The sequence below is a fragment of the Talpa occidentalis genome, unplaced genomic scaffold (assembly GCF_014898055.3).
Source record: "Talpa occidentalis isolate TD23 unplaced genomic scaffold, MPIMG_talOcc4v2.1 talOcc4.3, whole genome shotgun sequence".
Taxonomy (NCBI): domain Eukaryota; kingdom Metazoa; phylum Chordata; class Mammalia; order Eulipotyphla; family Talpidae; genus Talpa; species Talpa occidentalis.
This window is the reverse complement of record NW_023603184.1, coordinates 13,788,461-13,803,841: the sequence shown is the minus strand read 5'-3', so window position 1 is coordinate 13,803,841 and position 15,381 is coordinate 13,788,461. Positions and strand designations below refer to the sequence as shown.

The 15,381-nt window shown below is 50.0% G+C and overlaps 1 protein-coding gene across 1 annotated transcript in view; it reads right to left on the bottom strand.

The window, feature by feature from the left end:
- Positions 1 to 13,239, bottom strand: part of ABTB2 (ankyrin repeat and BTB domain containing 2) — a 157,727-nt gene extending 144,488 nt beyond the window's left edge. The window contains exon 1 of the mRNA XM_037522479.2: positions 11,964 to 13,239. Within this exon, the coding sequence (XP_037378376.2) occupies positions 11,964 to 12,846 (883 nt within the window). The 5' untranslated portion in view covers positions 12,847 to 13,239. The remainder of the gene's footprint in view (positions 1 to 11,963) is intronic.
- Positions 13,240 to 15,381: the final 2,142 nt, after the last annotated feature.

Below are 15,381 nucleotides of genomic sequence, written 5' to 3'. Positions count from 1 at the left end.
CTGGAGGCCAAGTATCTACTTGCCATCTCTACATACAGTCAATCCCTGAACAATGAGGGAGTTAAGTGTACTGCCCCCCCTCAATGCAGTCAAAAATCTGCATATAACTTGACTCCCAAAGCTCAATTGCTAAGAGCCTGCTGTTGACTAGAAACGGATTATATAAATTTCAGTTAACACATATTCTGTATGTTATATGTATTGTATACTATATTCCTGCAATAAAGTAAACTAGAGAAAATACTAATAATACTATAAGTAGATCATCATAAAGGTCTTCATCCTCATCATCTTCATGGTGAGTAGATTAAGATGGAGAAGTGGAGGGGTTCAAAAAAGTCCTCACACCAATGAGGTTAGTTATCCTAAGTTTGAGACAAGCAACCAGAATCACACCAATCTTTGACAAGATCCCGCTTCCTCCACACATAGCTGTTTCATTTCAAACAAAAACCACTGGCTTCATTCAGGTACTGAACCACAAACCTCAGTATTTCATGCCATCCAAGCAGTAGGCAAATCCTGTTGGCTCTAACTTCAAAATGCATCCATAACCTCCTCTACTGACTTGTCCACGCCATCATCCTCTCTCAACTGGATTACAGCAAAGTCTCCTAAGTGATCACCCTACTTCTATGCTTAATGCTATGCTGCATTCTTAAAAGAGAGGGTGATTATTAAAATGCAAATCAAATCATGTGACTATTTGCTTAAGTCCTTCCAATGGCTCCCAACAGATGTCACACAATGGCGTACAAGTCCCTACCTGCCCATCATTCCCTGCCCAATGGCATCTCCTACTATAGTCCTTGCCACCTCCACCAGTCACACTGGTCTCCAGGAACCCACAGGGCATTTGATGTTCCCTAGGCTTGGATCTGTCTTCTCCAGGCAGCCTGGCTTCACTATGGTTCCTTCAGCATGCCTTCCTTTCCCTTGTTCTCCAAGGCCTTTCCTCTTCCCTTCAGGTCTCTTACACTCATCTGTTCTAACCACCAAGGCCCAGAACAGCGCCTGGTACACAGGAAGTCCTTAAGAAGTAGGTGCTGAATGACCAAGTAGATATACCCCCAGACTAAACTCAGCCTGTCACTGCTCCTAATGCCCAGAGCCTCCCATCGAAACCCCATCTGTCTTTTCAAAGACCAACACAGTAGAAAACATACCAGCCTCTTCTAAAACACAGCTTTCCCTTGAACAACCCAGGTTTGAACTCCACAGGCCACTTACATGCAGTTTTTTTCTATAGGATTCCACATTCATGGATTCGACCAACCTCAGATGTCAGTAGGGATGGGTAACCCGCAGATTCAGAGGATCAACTATAAGTTACAGGAGGACGGTCAACAGCCCAGGCCATCTGTACCTTGAACCCGAGTTGTTTAAGGGGTAAAAAACTACTTGACAAGCCTTCACTGGTCAGGCGGGGATCACTGTGATGCCTTTTCAGAGGCTTCTCTCTTCCCCAGACTCCCTCACCTGCTACTGACTTGGGCTCCAGCACAGTCCTGGGCAGGGGGACTGTTGGTCCTGGGAGGATTATGTCCAGAGAAACAGCTGCAAGTGACGGCTTCTCCTTTGTGCCCTCATGTAAGACCTCCCTTACCCAGAGGCTGAGCTGAGTTAGAGCAGCAGCCCCAGGCACTGGGGTATTCACAGAAGTAACTTTTTTGGCCGTATGTTCTGCCTTCTCCAGAACATTTTATTAATTTCCACCCTGGGGACTCTCACAGGGCGGACGGTCTGGAGGGAAAGAAAGACAACAAGCTGCCCACATGCCAGCCTCCCAAGCCCAGCCTGGTGACTTTCCCAAGCCCAGCTTGAGCTTTGTGGCTATGACATAAATTGGGGCTCAGAAAATCCTTGCACCTTGGAGTGCGGGGCTCCACAACTCAGAACCGCTGGCAGCCTGTCATCCTCTGTTACTCTCACTTTCCCTCCTCTTTGAAAAACCGGCCCTGCCAACTGCAACACACAGCATTTAAAAATATCTTGCTGGATTATACAGCCCTGCCTTCTAAATTCCTCACAATGCCTGTCTCTGTCCCACATAGTATAAGGAAGGGTGTAGCATATTTAATTTTTTTTCTAGCTGTTCCCCGGCTATAAATACCCACGTCTGGGTAGGCGGCCTGCAAACACCGGCTGTGTGAAGTCACCTCGGAGTGGGATCTCACCCTAACATAGGCCTGCCAGGGCTCAGACCCAGCTGTTGAGCTGAAGCGTTAGGTCAGTCAAAAGTAGACAGAACTCATCCCTCTGAGGAAAGGGAGTGGGGGCGGGGGGAACCTATAATCAGTTAATCCCAATATAAAAGGATGGGGCTTAGTCCAGTGCGAGGTCAGGTCTTCGGAGAGAGTGCCCAGCTCCATCCCGGGCCATTTCCTTCCCAAGGATCCTGATGGGCTCAACCTCAGGAAAATGATTTCACAGTGTCCATGGGGGGTCTTGAAACATTATCAGAGACAGAATGGTCCTTGGAGAATCAAGTCTAGCCTCTTCACACCACAGATAAAGAAAGAGAGCCAAGAAGATGGAGTGATTCACTTCAGGTCACAGAAGGGGCCAGGTTCCAACCCAGAATTTTCTGGATCCAAATCCTTGGCTCTCTGAGTTGGACTGTCCTCGAAGCTTGTGTACAGAGACGGGCTTGGTGTGTGAGCCTCGGCTTGTGTTCATTAACAGCTCTCCTCACAGCAAATACTGATGTTTTATAATTTAAGAGGTATGGACTTAAAACAAAGTTTAAGGTTTTCAACCAAAGCTTGGCCTCAGCTTTAGGGATGATTTTACATACACCGAAAGGCCTGCTTCAACAGTCTTTAAGGTCCAATTTATTTTCTCCCAAGCCCTAAACTTGTACATCCAGTACATTAGTTTTCCTGTTCAATTTTTCCATTGTGGGCCTGACCCCACTCAGTTCTCTTGTAGAAAACAAATGATGGGCATCAAGTCATTAGCCATGAACAACTCCCTATGCATCCACGCAAAATAATCATGAGATTTCTCTTTCAAATGACAAGGAAATTCCTGTATAATATGAGGGTCAGAAAGAACACTAATACCCGAGTTATTAGCTAAGCCATTTATGAGCTATCATTTATTACTTCAGTAATTATTATGTCAGTGGCCCCTTGGGAATCCAATCCAGATGGTACTGAGCTGTCAGGTGGTTCCACAGTATCAAACATTTAGAATGACTGACGTCTTTATCATCAATGCTTTGCAAACACCTTGGCCAAGAACTGCTAAGTGATTAAGCCTTTCTGAGAATTGAGCTGTTATTTTCCAAAATTAATTCTAAACTAGAAATTGACTATCAGGGCAGACTTGTAACCAAAGAAAGTTCTGAGACCCTCTTAGCGCATCTTATTTTATGTCCTCTCTACCTCCGCGTTTTAAAGATAAGAGTCAGCTGACTCTTGGCAAGAGCCAACCCAATGGCCTCACTTAACGAGTTTGCCGGTCCTGACCTTCATTCCATACTGGGTCTGCTTTGGCTTGAAATGTTAGTTTCAGGGCCATGGGAGAAGCCAAATTGAAAGGGAGAAGTCGAGGTTGATCGAAGCTGCGTTCTTCAAGCCCTTTCAACCCAAGTTTACTCAGTTAAGGTCTTCTTTCATTACTTGTACTGCTAGGACAGTGGATGGGTGCATTTTTGAGGTCAAACTTTCAATCAACAAGAGGGGTAATGGGCGGTCTGGGGCTGTGGTTAAGAAGAACTGGGGAGCAGACACACTCAATTCTGAATTATAAAAATAAGTTTTGGAAAACTCTTTTCCTGCACTCTGGCAGGCTCCTTAACATCTGGATAAAAGATGTGGGAAAGTTTTCCTTTTTACTGTGTTAACTGCCCTGCTCCTCCTTGTTATGCATCTTGAACCTTCCAGCCAACAGGGTTACTTGCTGTTCTCTGACACACACATTTTGGCTTCCAGGTCTTTGCTCACCCTGCTCTCTTTGTCTGGAAGCGTCCATGCTCTCTGCACAACCTCCCCTCCCCAGTCTCACCTCTGCCTGCCCAAGTGCCCACTGACTCCCCTGCCACATCCCTGCAGAGCAGTCCTAACGCCCTCCCACTCACCCAGGACACATCTCCGCCCGTTCAGCTGTCCAGTCACCAACGGCCTCAAGGTCCCCAACTAGGGGACATCTACTCAACAGAGGGGTTGGGAGGAGCAAAACAAACAGGTCCTGGAAAGTCCTGTGATGGGCACTGTCAAGTGGGGAGTAGCAGCTATCAGCATCATCTCCACTGCTGTTGGAATTCAACAACCACTAACTTCTTTGTAAGGACCCATATATAGGAAAGGACCCACGCGTGTGCTCTGCTTTCCCTGCTAAATTCTAAACTCCCTGACAGGCAAGGTCAATTCTTGTTCTCTAGTTTGTCTCCACAGCCTGTGTGTAGCTGGTGCTGGGTAAGCAGCTGATCAATGAGGCCAACGTGGCATTTCTCAGGCGTACTTGGGCTGTGTATCTTAGCCTTCTCTTCCCAATTCAGCATGCAGCTCCTAACATACCGTCAAAGCTGCAAAACCATTAGGCCTTTTTTTAAAACAAGCAAGACAACCACAAAGTGTTTACATGACAGGCCAGCAAAACACAAAACACCTGCTGTCCTGGAGCTCAGGCCTTGGCAGCTGCGGCAAGCAGGGTCCAGTATCTGCAGTAAAATTGCTCCCTTGGTCCCTGAGCTTTGAATCTGCACTATTGCTGTCATCCTGGGTGGGGGGCATAAAAGGGAGAGATGGGAGGGAGGGGTCTGATCAAACCACCCACTCCATTCATCTGGGGAGCAATTGTGCCATAACTGAGTGAAGTGCCTTTTTCAGATTTTATCACTTCTTCCTACCTGTTAGTCACCAGGAAGCCATGTGACTAATCCTTGATACCCTGGGATTTGGGTCACAAGTTTGCAAAATAATTACAATTAATATTTTATGTGCTAGTCACAGTGCAAAGTCACAAAAGGCTCTTGTTAAATCCTCACAACCATCCTATGAGTTGGGGACTATTTTAGTCCTCATAGAATGGCGTTCTTCAACTAGGGGTGATTTTGCCCCCCAGGGAACATCGAACAACATCCACAGACATTTTTTGGTCACAACTGGCAGCGAGGGAAGGGAGCCGCTACTGGTATGTGGTGGGTATGGGCTGGGAAATTTACTCAGCCTCCCTCCATGACGAGGTCAGTCCTACAACAGAAGTTACCTAGTCCAAAATGTCAAGAGTACCAAGGCTGAGAAACCCTGTTACAGAAGAAACAAAAGCACATAAGTCAATCCACTTGCCCAGGGCACACATCTCCCAAATGGGATCTCCAGGAATTACACCCAGGCTGCCCCACCCCGTGCCGAGCTCCCAATGCCCAGCCCCAGAAAAGTCCTCAAGCACAGCGCATGCACCAGGCACAGCCACACCTGTGGAAGAGCCTGCTCTTCATTTTATAGCACAGGAGAGGGAGCCCTGAATGGACCTGCTTGAGTCTGGTGACAAAAGCAGAGCAATGGGGAACTCGACTTCAGCAGGGGCCCTGCAGGACTCGAAGGCAGATTTCACCTGCCACCGGACATGCTGTGGTGGGCTCTAGGAAATCAAAGCCCCCTTTAGAAAGGCTTTTCTGCCAAGTCACTTCTGCAAGTGAGTTGAGCCTCCTGACACGAGCAGCCTAAACACGAGCTCCTTCCCGGAGCTGACGGCCCCTCGTTAGAGAGAACAACGGAGGCGTCCACAGTCTTTCCCCATGGCTAAGCTTATTGATCACCTAGCAGCTGACACTGGAAGGCCCTTTCTGGGCAGCGAGAGCTCCCTGCCCCCTCAGGAACAGCAATAATGGCTCCTAAAAATCAATGGCCCCTGCAGGGCACACTCTGGGACAGTCAGCAAGCAGCATTTTACACCGAGCAACAGCATCCTTTGAAGGAAAGACAGACCCACCTCTGGGCTGCACCGTGGTCTTGAAGATTCACTGGCCTAACGGATTCCAAGTGCTTTTAAAGTGCCTGGACACAGCAGATCATTAACAAACAGGGTCCATGATAAGCACCGCTGTTGCTGAGCTTGACCCTCGTGGCCTTGGGAAGAGAGTCAAATACTGACCTGTGCCTCACCACCTCTGTTTCTGTGAGTCTTCACAGGAAAAGCACAGGCCCGGGACTTGAGCAATATGGGGCTTGGTTCTGGCCCAGCTGTTACACGGAATTCTGGGCTCCCAGAGACCCCTTTGCGAAAGGGCGTTCCAGTCAATGAGTTTTTATGGGGACACAACGAGCTCACACGAGAAAAAGTTTAAGGGAGTTGTAGTGCCTGTAACCAGGCAAAGAGTGGGTGGGGGGATCAGGGACCCAGAGGCTGACAGGCCCCCCCCCAGCCCCTGAATCTTCACCTTTTCTCTTTGGGTTCTCTCTGGCATTCTCTCGTATTTCTTCCTCTCACCACTGACATGCCAGTGTAGCCCTTTTAACCTCAGCCTCTAGGCTCAAGTGTACACACTTACACATGCCCACAGCATACTCCAGGTGTCCACCATCAGGCACGTGTGCCCTGAGCTCACGCTCTCAAGCCCTTTCTGCATTCAAGGCCGCAGGCGATAGCCACAGAGGCTAGAGGTGTAAAAGCCTGATCATTTCACTTACAGGTTGCACAAAGATTAGTTGCATGTAGTGGAAACAGAGGCTAATGCATCCATCTACTGTCCTCCTGGGCAAAAGCAGAGACTGATGGTGAGGTGGGACAAGGACCCACCTGAGGGTTTGCATCAAAGTGGCTGGCTTGCTTCAGAACCTTAAGTGTTTATGCATCCCAGGAAGGTCTCAGCAGTTAATTGCCTTGGTTCGTCTCAGATTGGTGGCAGGTGGGGGTGGGACACAGGTGAAATCTCTTCTGAGCAATATAACCAACAGAGATTGCCCCCTTGGCAAGCTCTTCTGGTAAGAGGGGGATTCTTCAGGGTGTTGCCATTCTTACGGGAAATGACTGCCTCTGCCATTCAACTCTATCTCCTGTGGATTTATCTGCTGCCTATTAGACTTCTGCTATGGAATCCCCACTTCGGGTACCTCCCACTAAAGGAATCCCCCCACCTGAAACCCCTCCCAACCCACTCATCATAGCTAGTCCTGGGAAACTGAAGAGAATTTAGAATTTTTAAAGAATGGGTGATGTCCGTTACAGTCTGGGTATTCCAAAAATGCTACCTCTATTTCAGTAACAACTTGAAATGTCCATGGTAGGCAGTGGGGAAGGTTCTTCCAAGGTCTTCAGGGAATTTAAGTTAAATTTTTAACACGACACATCCATATAGTGGGATTAATCATGTGAAAGGTACCAGGGAGACAAGGATGCCTGTGAGCTCAGAATTTAATGGAAGAGACAGATGCAAACAGAAGATGATTCAGGACTATGTGCTAGGTGGCATAGGAACCTCCAGTTTTTGTAGTTAGGGTGCAGGAGTCAGATAAAGCTTTCTGGAGGAAGCAGAACAACTCTATCTTATTCCTCTAACTTAAGGCTAGGGATGCATTTCTCAGGCATTCAAGGAAAATAAGTTTCCATTTCCAAAGTTTGCTTGTTTTTACTTTTACCAGTTCCCCTGGCTTCAAATAGTCAATGAACAGGGAAGCTACCCTCCTCCCTCAGGCTGTCCAGGTGTGGAAATGGATTAAACAGCAACGAGCAGCTCAAGGAAGCCACACTTCTGGAGTCAGTTATCTCAATGGAAAGGCATCCTCCAACTAGAAGAGTTTTCCTCCCTGTTGAAGATGTAGCCTTTTAATTTCTCAGCTGCAAGTGAGTATGCTGGGACTAGTTTCAACTAATAACTGAATAATTCAGAGAAGTCTTTCCTCACTATTTTTTTTGCCAAGATGTCCTTAGACAGCAGCAGTATTGATATAATTGATTATTACTCATGAAACTTCAGGAGGCCTTCCTGGGCTGCCTTTAAATTAGCCCTATCACACAATCCATTACCATGTCTTTTTTAAATTAACTCTTTCTGTTAAGAGTAAATCCCTATTTGTTTACTTGTTTTAAGCTTCATGGGAGGAGGAACCTCTTTCCCTTCACTATTTAATCTGCAGCGCTTTTAGCAGTGGTGGACACAGGGTCAGAGCTCAATAAATAGTTGTTAAATGAAGTGCTACTATTTACTGAGCATTTACTACATGCCAAGATCTTTAAATCTATGATCTCACCCAATCCACATACCAACTTTATGAGGTGCTGTTATTACCCTCCCCCCCCCCAAATTTTACAGATGACAAAATTGAGGCTTAGAATGGTTAAGAAATTTGCCCCAGGACACTCATATCCATCGCAGAAATGAGTGTGAAACCCACACTGGGGATTCCAGAATCTATGTTCTTTACCACAAGTACATCCTGGTTACAGCTGTAGAGTAAGAATATTCTCACCAAAATCCTATCATTTAGCTTACAGCCTCAGAATTGAAGATATTCTCAAATGCCATGGAACTCATTAAAGCTTTGTGAAAATAATGGCTGAGAAGAAACTCAAAAGTACTTCAAACAGGAGGGAGAGAGAAGGTGGGTGGCGAGAGGGAGAGACAGAGACAGATTGAATATGAGTGAATACGAGCACTCCGTCTATGGGAGAAGTTTCTATTTTCTGCCAGCTCCCTGTTTAGAAATACTACTCTATGACACTGGTTTCTTTGCCTCCCACAAGGCAGTCACAAAGATATCATCGCTTAATGACATTGCCCTGGGAACACGGACATCAATACTAAATGAGCACACAATATATAACTCCTGCTGCTCTGTGAAGCTGAGATCATGTTTTATAAACACTACAGAACTTTTATCATCCATCTTGGGCTGAGCAAAACCATATCTGCCCAGCACTCTGAGTAATAGACAGGGATAGATGGATTAGGGCCCTTAAATTCCTGGTTGGAAGACATTAAAACTTTAAGAGCCCTATATAGCTGAGTCAAATGCATGTGCCGATGCTGTATAATTAGCAGGCATAACAACAAAAAATATATAATTTAAGGGGAAGACCAGCAGGACAAGAACACAAACCAGAGCTCTCCCTCCCATGCAGAGCCATTTGCGTTTGGTCTTCCCTGTGCAAAGGGTAAGCTGGCTGGCCTTGGGGTTATTTTAGAGAAACAAGTTTTGGATCTTGCCATTTCTTCCCTGAGCAGTTTATGCTTCCCTCTGAAGGCAGCCTTCAGGCATCAGCCATTCATTGCTCCTCTACTAAACATTCATTCCACTTTGTCTAAAGAGCTTTAATAAATCAGCCGAGTTATTGTTTACTGAGGCCACCCCAGGTTGTCATGTATAAAAAATGAGCATCCATGTTACTAAGAAGTCAGTGGCCACCTTGTCTGCAAGAGTTCCCTGGAGACCAGGAATACACGGAGGGAGACAGTGACTCTGAACATCCAGGGAGCTTTCTCCTGTCACTAGAGTTCATCTCTCTTGACTATAATGGCTTAGGAAGGACTAGAATGAGGGTGTTGTAGAGCAACCCCGATACAAAACGGGGTGTCTGACTGTGGGTCCTCACCCGCTCGCTTAAAAGGACTTATCAATGCTCTACTGCAGGCACACGTGAAAGGTTAATAAAAGGTTTATTTACAAGGGAAGGGGCAATGAGGAAATGTACAGCTCTGGGAGAAAAGTGGGAGACAAAGTTTTAAATGAGTCCTACCCAATCCGCTGATCAGGAATCCCAAAATGGCGCTCTCAGAGTTGGCCGCCAGCCAGGAGCCGTGAAGCCAGGAGGCGAGCGATCGCGAGCCAGAGAGAGCCCAAGGCCCACGTGTTTGGTTTTTTATATCCAACCTGGCTGCCCAACTCCACCCTCAGGTCCCAGCCACCCTCCCTTGGTGGTGATGGGATTTGTCTTTCCCAGAGTCTTGATGGCTTTAGTCTGGAGAGGGGGTGGGGTCCACAAAGCCTGTATGGGATTATCTCAGGACATCATTTCCCCCTAACAAGGGGACAAAAATGAGGGGTGTGTGTGTGTAGGGAAGAGGTCAGCTTGCGGAGTGAAAAACTTTAAAGAAAATCCCAAGGAGCAAGGGCCCTAGATAAGAAATGGCCCTTTGGGATACGCACCTTCATAGAAGTTAAAGGTCTTCTCACAATTCTGGCCCCTTGGCATCTTTGGGGTACACTGGTCTTACTACTCATACTGGCCTCAATTTGCAGTTAGGAAAAAAACAAGAAGTTCCTCAACCTGCTGGGCACTATCTATGCATGATGGGCAAGTTCTGCTTGTTTGACTGGCACCTAACCTTTGTTTGGGTTATAGAGTCAGGGCCAGTCTTTTCTCCTAAGACTCTACTTTGAGTTCAGGCTGGGCTCCCCCCTCACTTCAAGTACAGAAATCTTCCTCTGGGCTATGAGAAGTGCATGGAAATACCCCACCCTCTACTTCCTCTTCTGGAACTGGTGTCCCTGGTGTTGATGCCACAGACCTGGAGGGCAAAGCATGATTATCAGCTAGTGACATCATCAACTGAGGTTCTTAACTGACCTCAACCCTGATCTAAGAGGACAAAATTAAAAGACAAACGTTCTCCCAACCTAGGCATCTCCTTTGGAAGTGCCACAATGAAAAATGAAATGAATGTCAAAGTCAGCCATACAGGTACATACAGTCCTCAAAATGAGACCAAAGGTCAACTGTTGTTTGTGGAAATTGGACTAACACAAACAAAGCTGCTTCTTCTCTTCTAGGGGATAAAAGTTTGAATTGTGGCGATGGCCTGGTCCCAAATCCTAGCTTTGCCACTTAATATCTGTGTAACTGTGGGCACATTACTTAATTGTTGGGTACCTTGGTTTCCCCATCTCCATAATGGGGACAATACTCTAGGTGCTCAGTAGGGTTGGTAAGATTACTTGGGCAAACATAAAATGCTAGAACAGAGGCCGACACATAGTTAAGTACTCACTTTAAGTTTTAGCTCCCATGAATGTCAAACCATATATAAGTTTGACTACCTTTAGCCCTTGCTAGTATCCCTCTCTTAAATTCCTGGCCTCTTCCACTGATTTCTTATTTGCCACTGAAAGCTGCCCCCCAAATGGCCTTCTGATCTGACTGGAAGGCTGTCCAGTCATAGCACCATTCTAAATAATTTATGGTTTGCTGACTCCTGAAATTGGAGTCTGGGAGGCAGTTTGCTGTAGAACATATGTCACACCCTAACCTTACCAGGGAGAAGGTCAAGTGCTTTCCTTCCACCCTGTGCACTGAAACTATGTCATCTTTTAGAGAAGTGCAACTATCCTTTCCCAGACTTGTCACCAGGTCATTACCCACGTCCCTACTTCTTTCCCATCACATGGTTTCCTGGGTCAAGGTTTTTATCAGGAAAGTACATAGGGTTGTACATTTAACACAACGAAGTTGTAATCGCTCACCTGGTTGGTGACAGGTTAGAAAGTCAGGCCCTGGGAAGGGAGTTCAGGAGCCACCAGGTTCCATCACTCCTGGACACACAATAACCCACTACTACCTCTCCACCTTGCAGGAGAAGACCTGAAGGACCTCCTGCAGCCCAGCAAACCCAGGCTCTCTTGCTCCCATCCCACTCATCCAAGCCTCAGGTCTCAGAGTTTTGACACTGGGTACTGCTCCTGGCCAGGAGCGATCCAGCGTTAGTACCACCGTCAATCTGCACAGCTGTTGAGAAAAACACGCCAACTATAGACCCAAACAAGAGTGCTGGGAGACTTGATTAAGAGCCTCAATCAGTGAACAGCCCCCAGCTGATAGCGACGCTACACCAGAACAAGATCGACCACTTTATCCTTCAAAACTCAATCTCCACGCGAGCAATTAATGCCAAGAATCATGTGCTGAACTCCACCCTCAGACCAAACGCTTTCCTCCAGCTGACGGCGCACCCACCACCCCTACACTCCCAGGGTGGTCCTGGGAGGGATTTCTCGCGTGGAGTCCCCTGGTGCCCTTACCATTGGCGTTCTTGCCGCAGATGAGATGCTCATAGGGCTGCAGGACGCCCCAGAGCTCAGCGTCGTTGTTGATGACCATCTCCAGGGCCTCCGCAGACACCTCCCCGCCCCCGGCCCCTCCGCCGTCGGGGCTCTGGCTGGCCAGCACCCTGGCCCGGATCTCCTCCACCAGGTTCTCCATGCAGGCGGTGAGCGAGATGGCCGCGTACTCGTGGATGCGCACGGAGATGCGGGTGTCCACCATCCAGCGGAAGAAGCGGCCCACGGAGAAGGTGAGGCCGCAGCGCGCCGACTTGCCCCGGCGCAGCCCGTCGCCGGCGCTCATGCTGTACAGGGACAGCGCCTTGACCGCGGCCAGCGCGCAGCTCTCGGCCAGCGCCCAGCTGTGCACCAAGCGCACGGCGCTCTGCACCTCGAAGCGGGTGCACTTGGCGTGCAGCACGCTCAGGCGCTGCGCCTCGCGGGCCACGCGGATGAGCGCCCTGCGGAGCAGCCCGGCCAGGCGCCTCACAGCCTCGGCGGAGAAGGCGGGCAGCCGCCGCGCGCCCGCGCCTTTGCGGAGCACCCGGGCCACGTCGCCCTCGGTCCAGGGGAACTCCTCCAGCTCGGGGAGGCGCGGGCAGCGGGAGAAGAGGTCGGCCACTTCGGGGTCCTCGGGCAGCACCGTGTTCACCGTGTCCCAGCTGTTGTGGCGGCTGTTCATGGAGCCGGAGTAGCACCACCAGGCCGCCCCGCGGTGCTGCTGCGCCGAAGAGTTGAGCGCCTGCGAGTTGGACTTGGAGGACGACAGGCTGAGCGAGCGGCACGAGTCCCCGGCCCCATACCCGGAGTCCAAGGTCAAGTCCTCCAGCGTCTTCAGAGTGGAGCTGTACGTCCCGGCCATGGGGAGCCTCCCGGGGGCGGCCTCGCCGAACAAGGGGCGCTCACAACTCCATGTCTCCTTGCTCCAGTGGGCAGAAAGAAGCTCTAGGCTCCTCGGGGCGCCCTCCTGCCTCGGGGCGGCCGCATCGCCCGCCCGCCGGCCGCGGGGAGGTGGGCGAGACCCTCGGCGAGGTGGCGCGCCCCGCGCGCGGCGTCCTGGCGGGGGGCTGTCAGCGGAAGGGCCCCCCGCCTTCCCTCTCGGCACTGCCCCTCGTCCACCTCCACGTCCCGCAGGCTGAGCGTCTGCTCCCCAGAGAAGAAATCCAGGCAGGGCTGGGGGGGCGGCGGGACGGCGGCTCCGCGCGCGGAGGAGAGTCGGGGCGCAGCCGGCGAGCGCGCGCTCCGCAAACTTCTGAGCCCCGCCGGCCCGGCGCACAGCTGGGTACCCGGCCGCGGCCCGCATGCAAATTACCGGGGCGGGCCACCAATCGCTGGCCGCCATGGGCCGGGGCTGCACCAATCACCTCCTAGCGGGGCGGTTACTATGCAGATTCCACGCCGCCGCGGGGGCAGCCCGGCGGCGGCGGGGGCGGGGCTGGGGCCCGGGGCCGGGCGCGGCCGCCGAGTGGACGAGGGAGGCCGCGGGGCGGGGGAAGGCGCGGGCGGGGCGAGGCGCCGGGACCGCGAAAGTGGGGGGCGAGACGTTAAGCTCGGGAACTGGCGATTGAAAAAAGTGAAACGTAAAGGAAAAGCCACTGAGCGTTGCCGCATCCCCCGTCCAGGCTCCCTGTCCAGCCTCCGCTGCGGAGCATGGTCGCGGGGGTTGGGGTGCGGGTCCCCAGCTTATGGGGGGGCGGCGGCGGATGGGGGAGGGGGCTCCACCCTCCGGGACTGTGCGCCAAGGCCCTCCTGCTCTCCGAGCTGAAACTCCCGTCGTGCTGGGAGGAAGGAGGGACTCCTCTGCTTGCCTCTCGCCCCAAATCCGTCTGGTTTTCTTTACGTTGCTGCATGGGCTGCAGAACGGAATTTCTGCCTAACCTGCGAGCTGATAAATGGACGAGCTCCCGGAGGCCTGTGAACCCCTCCCCCCCCCCATGTGAAGTCAAGCACGCAGTTTGAGTATTACTCTTGCAGCAAATTTGCAGAAGGACCCGTGACTTCCCTGTCCTCTCCGGACACATTGTTCGCTGTCAGGTGAATGCCTTTTGTCCGGGTGAGAGTGTGCAAGCGCGTGTGGAAGAGGGGGGCCCGTTTGCAGGAAGAATTCCAAGGTGAGGAATACCCTCTGGCCAGGCCCACTGGCCTGGGCTCAGCACACCTGGCTGAATGCCCCACTTCCTAACCAGGTACCCGTGGGCGAGCCCTGTGCCCCCTCAGGTGAAACAGAGTGCTGACCTCTGAGCAGCACCTTTGTAAACCTGGCTCAGAGCGTGTGTCCGGAGCGCTGAGTCAGGGCGATATTGGTGCCAGCAGCTCCGCCCCAGTCCACGGTGCTCGCTGCTGCCCTGTAACTGTTCACACGCACGTGCACGAGCGTGAATCTGCACCCTCCCGTGGAAATCAAGGAGGAGGTTGTGCACGCGACTCCCCCAAGTCACCCTCCCCCGCTCCTGAAAGGCCCCTTCATACTGTATCTTGGGCCGTGATTTGGAGACGAACTAGAAATGTCTGGTTTGTCTCTTTTCCTCTTAAATCAATGGCCCCTTTCCTCGTGAAACTCCTTTTTATTTGGCAGTTTCGCGTCTTAATGCCTGTCTGCAGGTTTTTATTTATGCAATATCACCACCTCCTGGCTGTAGCTGGAAATGGAGTCAAAGATGGACCTAATATGAAAGATACAAGTCCGCAGAGGTGAAATTAACAGAGGACACCAAATGTGACTACATTTTATGGAAATGAGAACCTAAGTCAAAGCAGGTAATGAGGATCGACTTGTCAAAATGAGAAAACAAATTTGATGCAACTTAAAACTATTAGTGTTGTAGAGCAACCCCGATACAAAACGGGGTGCACATCATTTCCCCCTAACATTAGGGGAAGTATAATATTGAGGCAAATGTCTCCCTCTAGTGGATGTCTTGCAGGAATTAATTCCCCAACTCTCCATACCCCCCTCGCGCCCCCGCTGCTCCCCTCAGCAGTGTACTTGGGTCCTTCTGCCTGCTCTGCTCCCTGCTCTGGCTCTGGTGAATTCTCTCACCCTCCCGTGCTTCTGACTGTACCCAGTGCATGTATAGACAAAACAAACAAACAAATAAATAAAAAAAATCATAAATAAATAAAAATACATGCCTCTAAAAAAAAAAAAGTCATAAAAAAGTAGACAAAATCACTTAACAAAAAATTCACAACAGGGACCTTACTGAATGGAGAAGTTATCTGGAAACGATCTGACGTATTCGTGGTAAAGAGAAAATGGGATTTATCTTATATATTCAATTTACTCGATGATTTAAACGTATCAAGATAAATGAAACGTGCCTACAGCTAAATGTCAGAATCCAGTTTAACACCACAAGGATACAGTCAGCCAAATTCAGACCTGGGAAAGGCTACT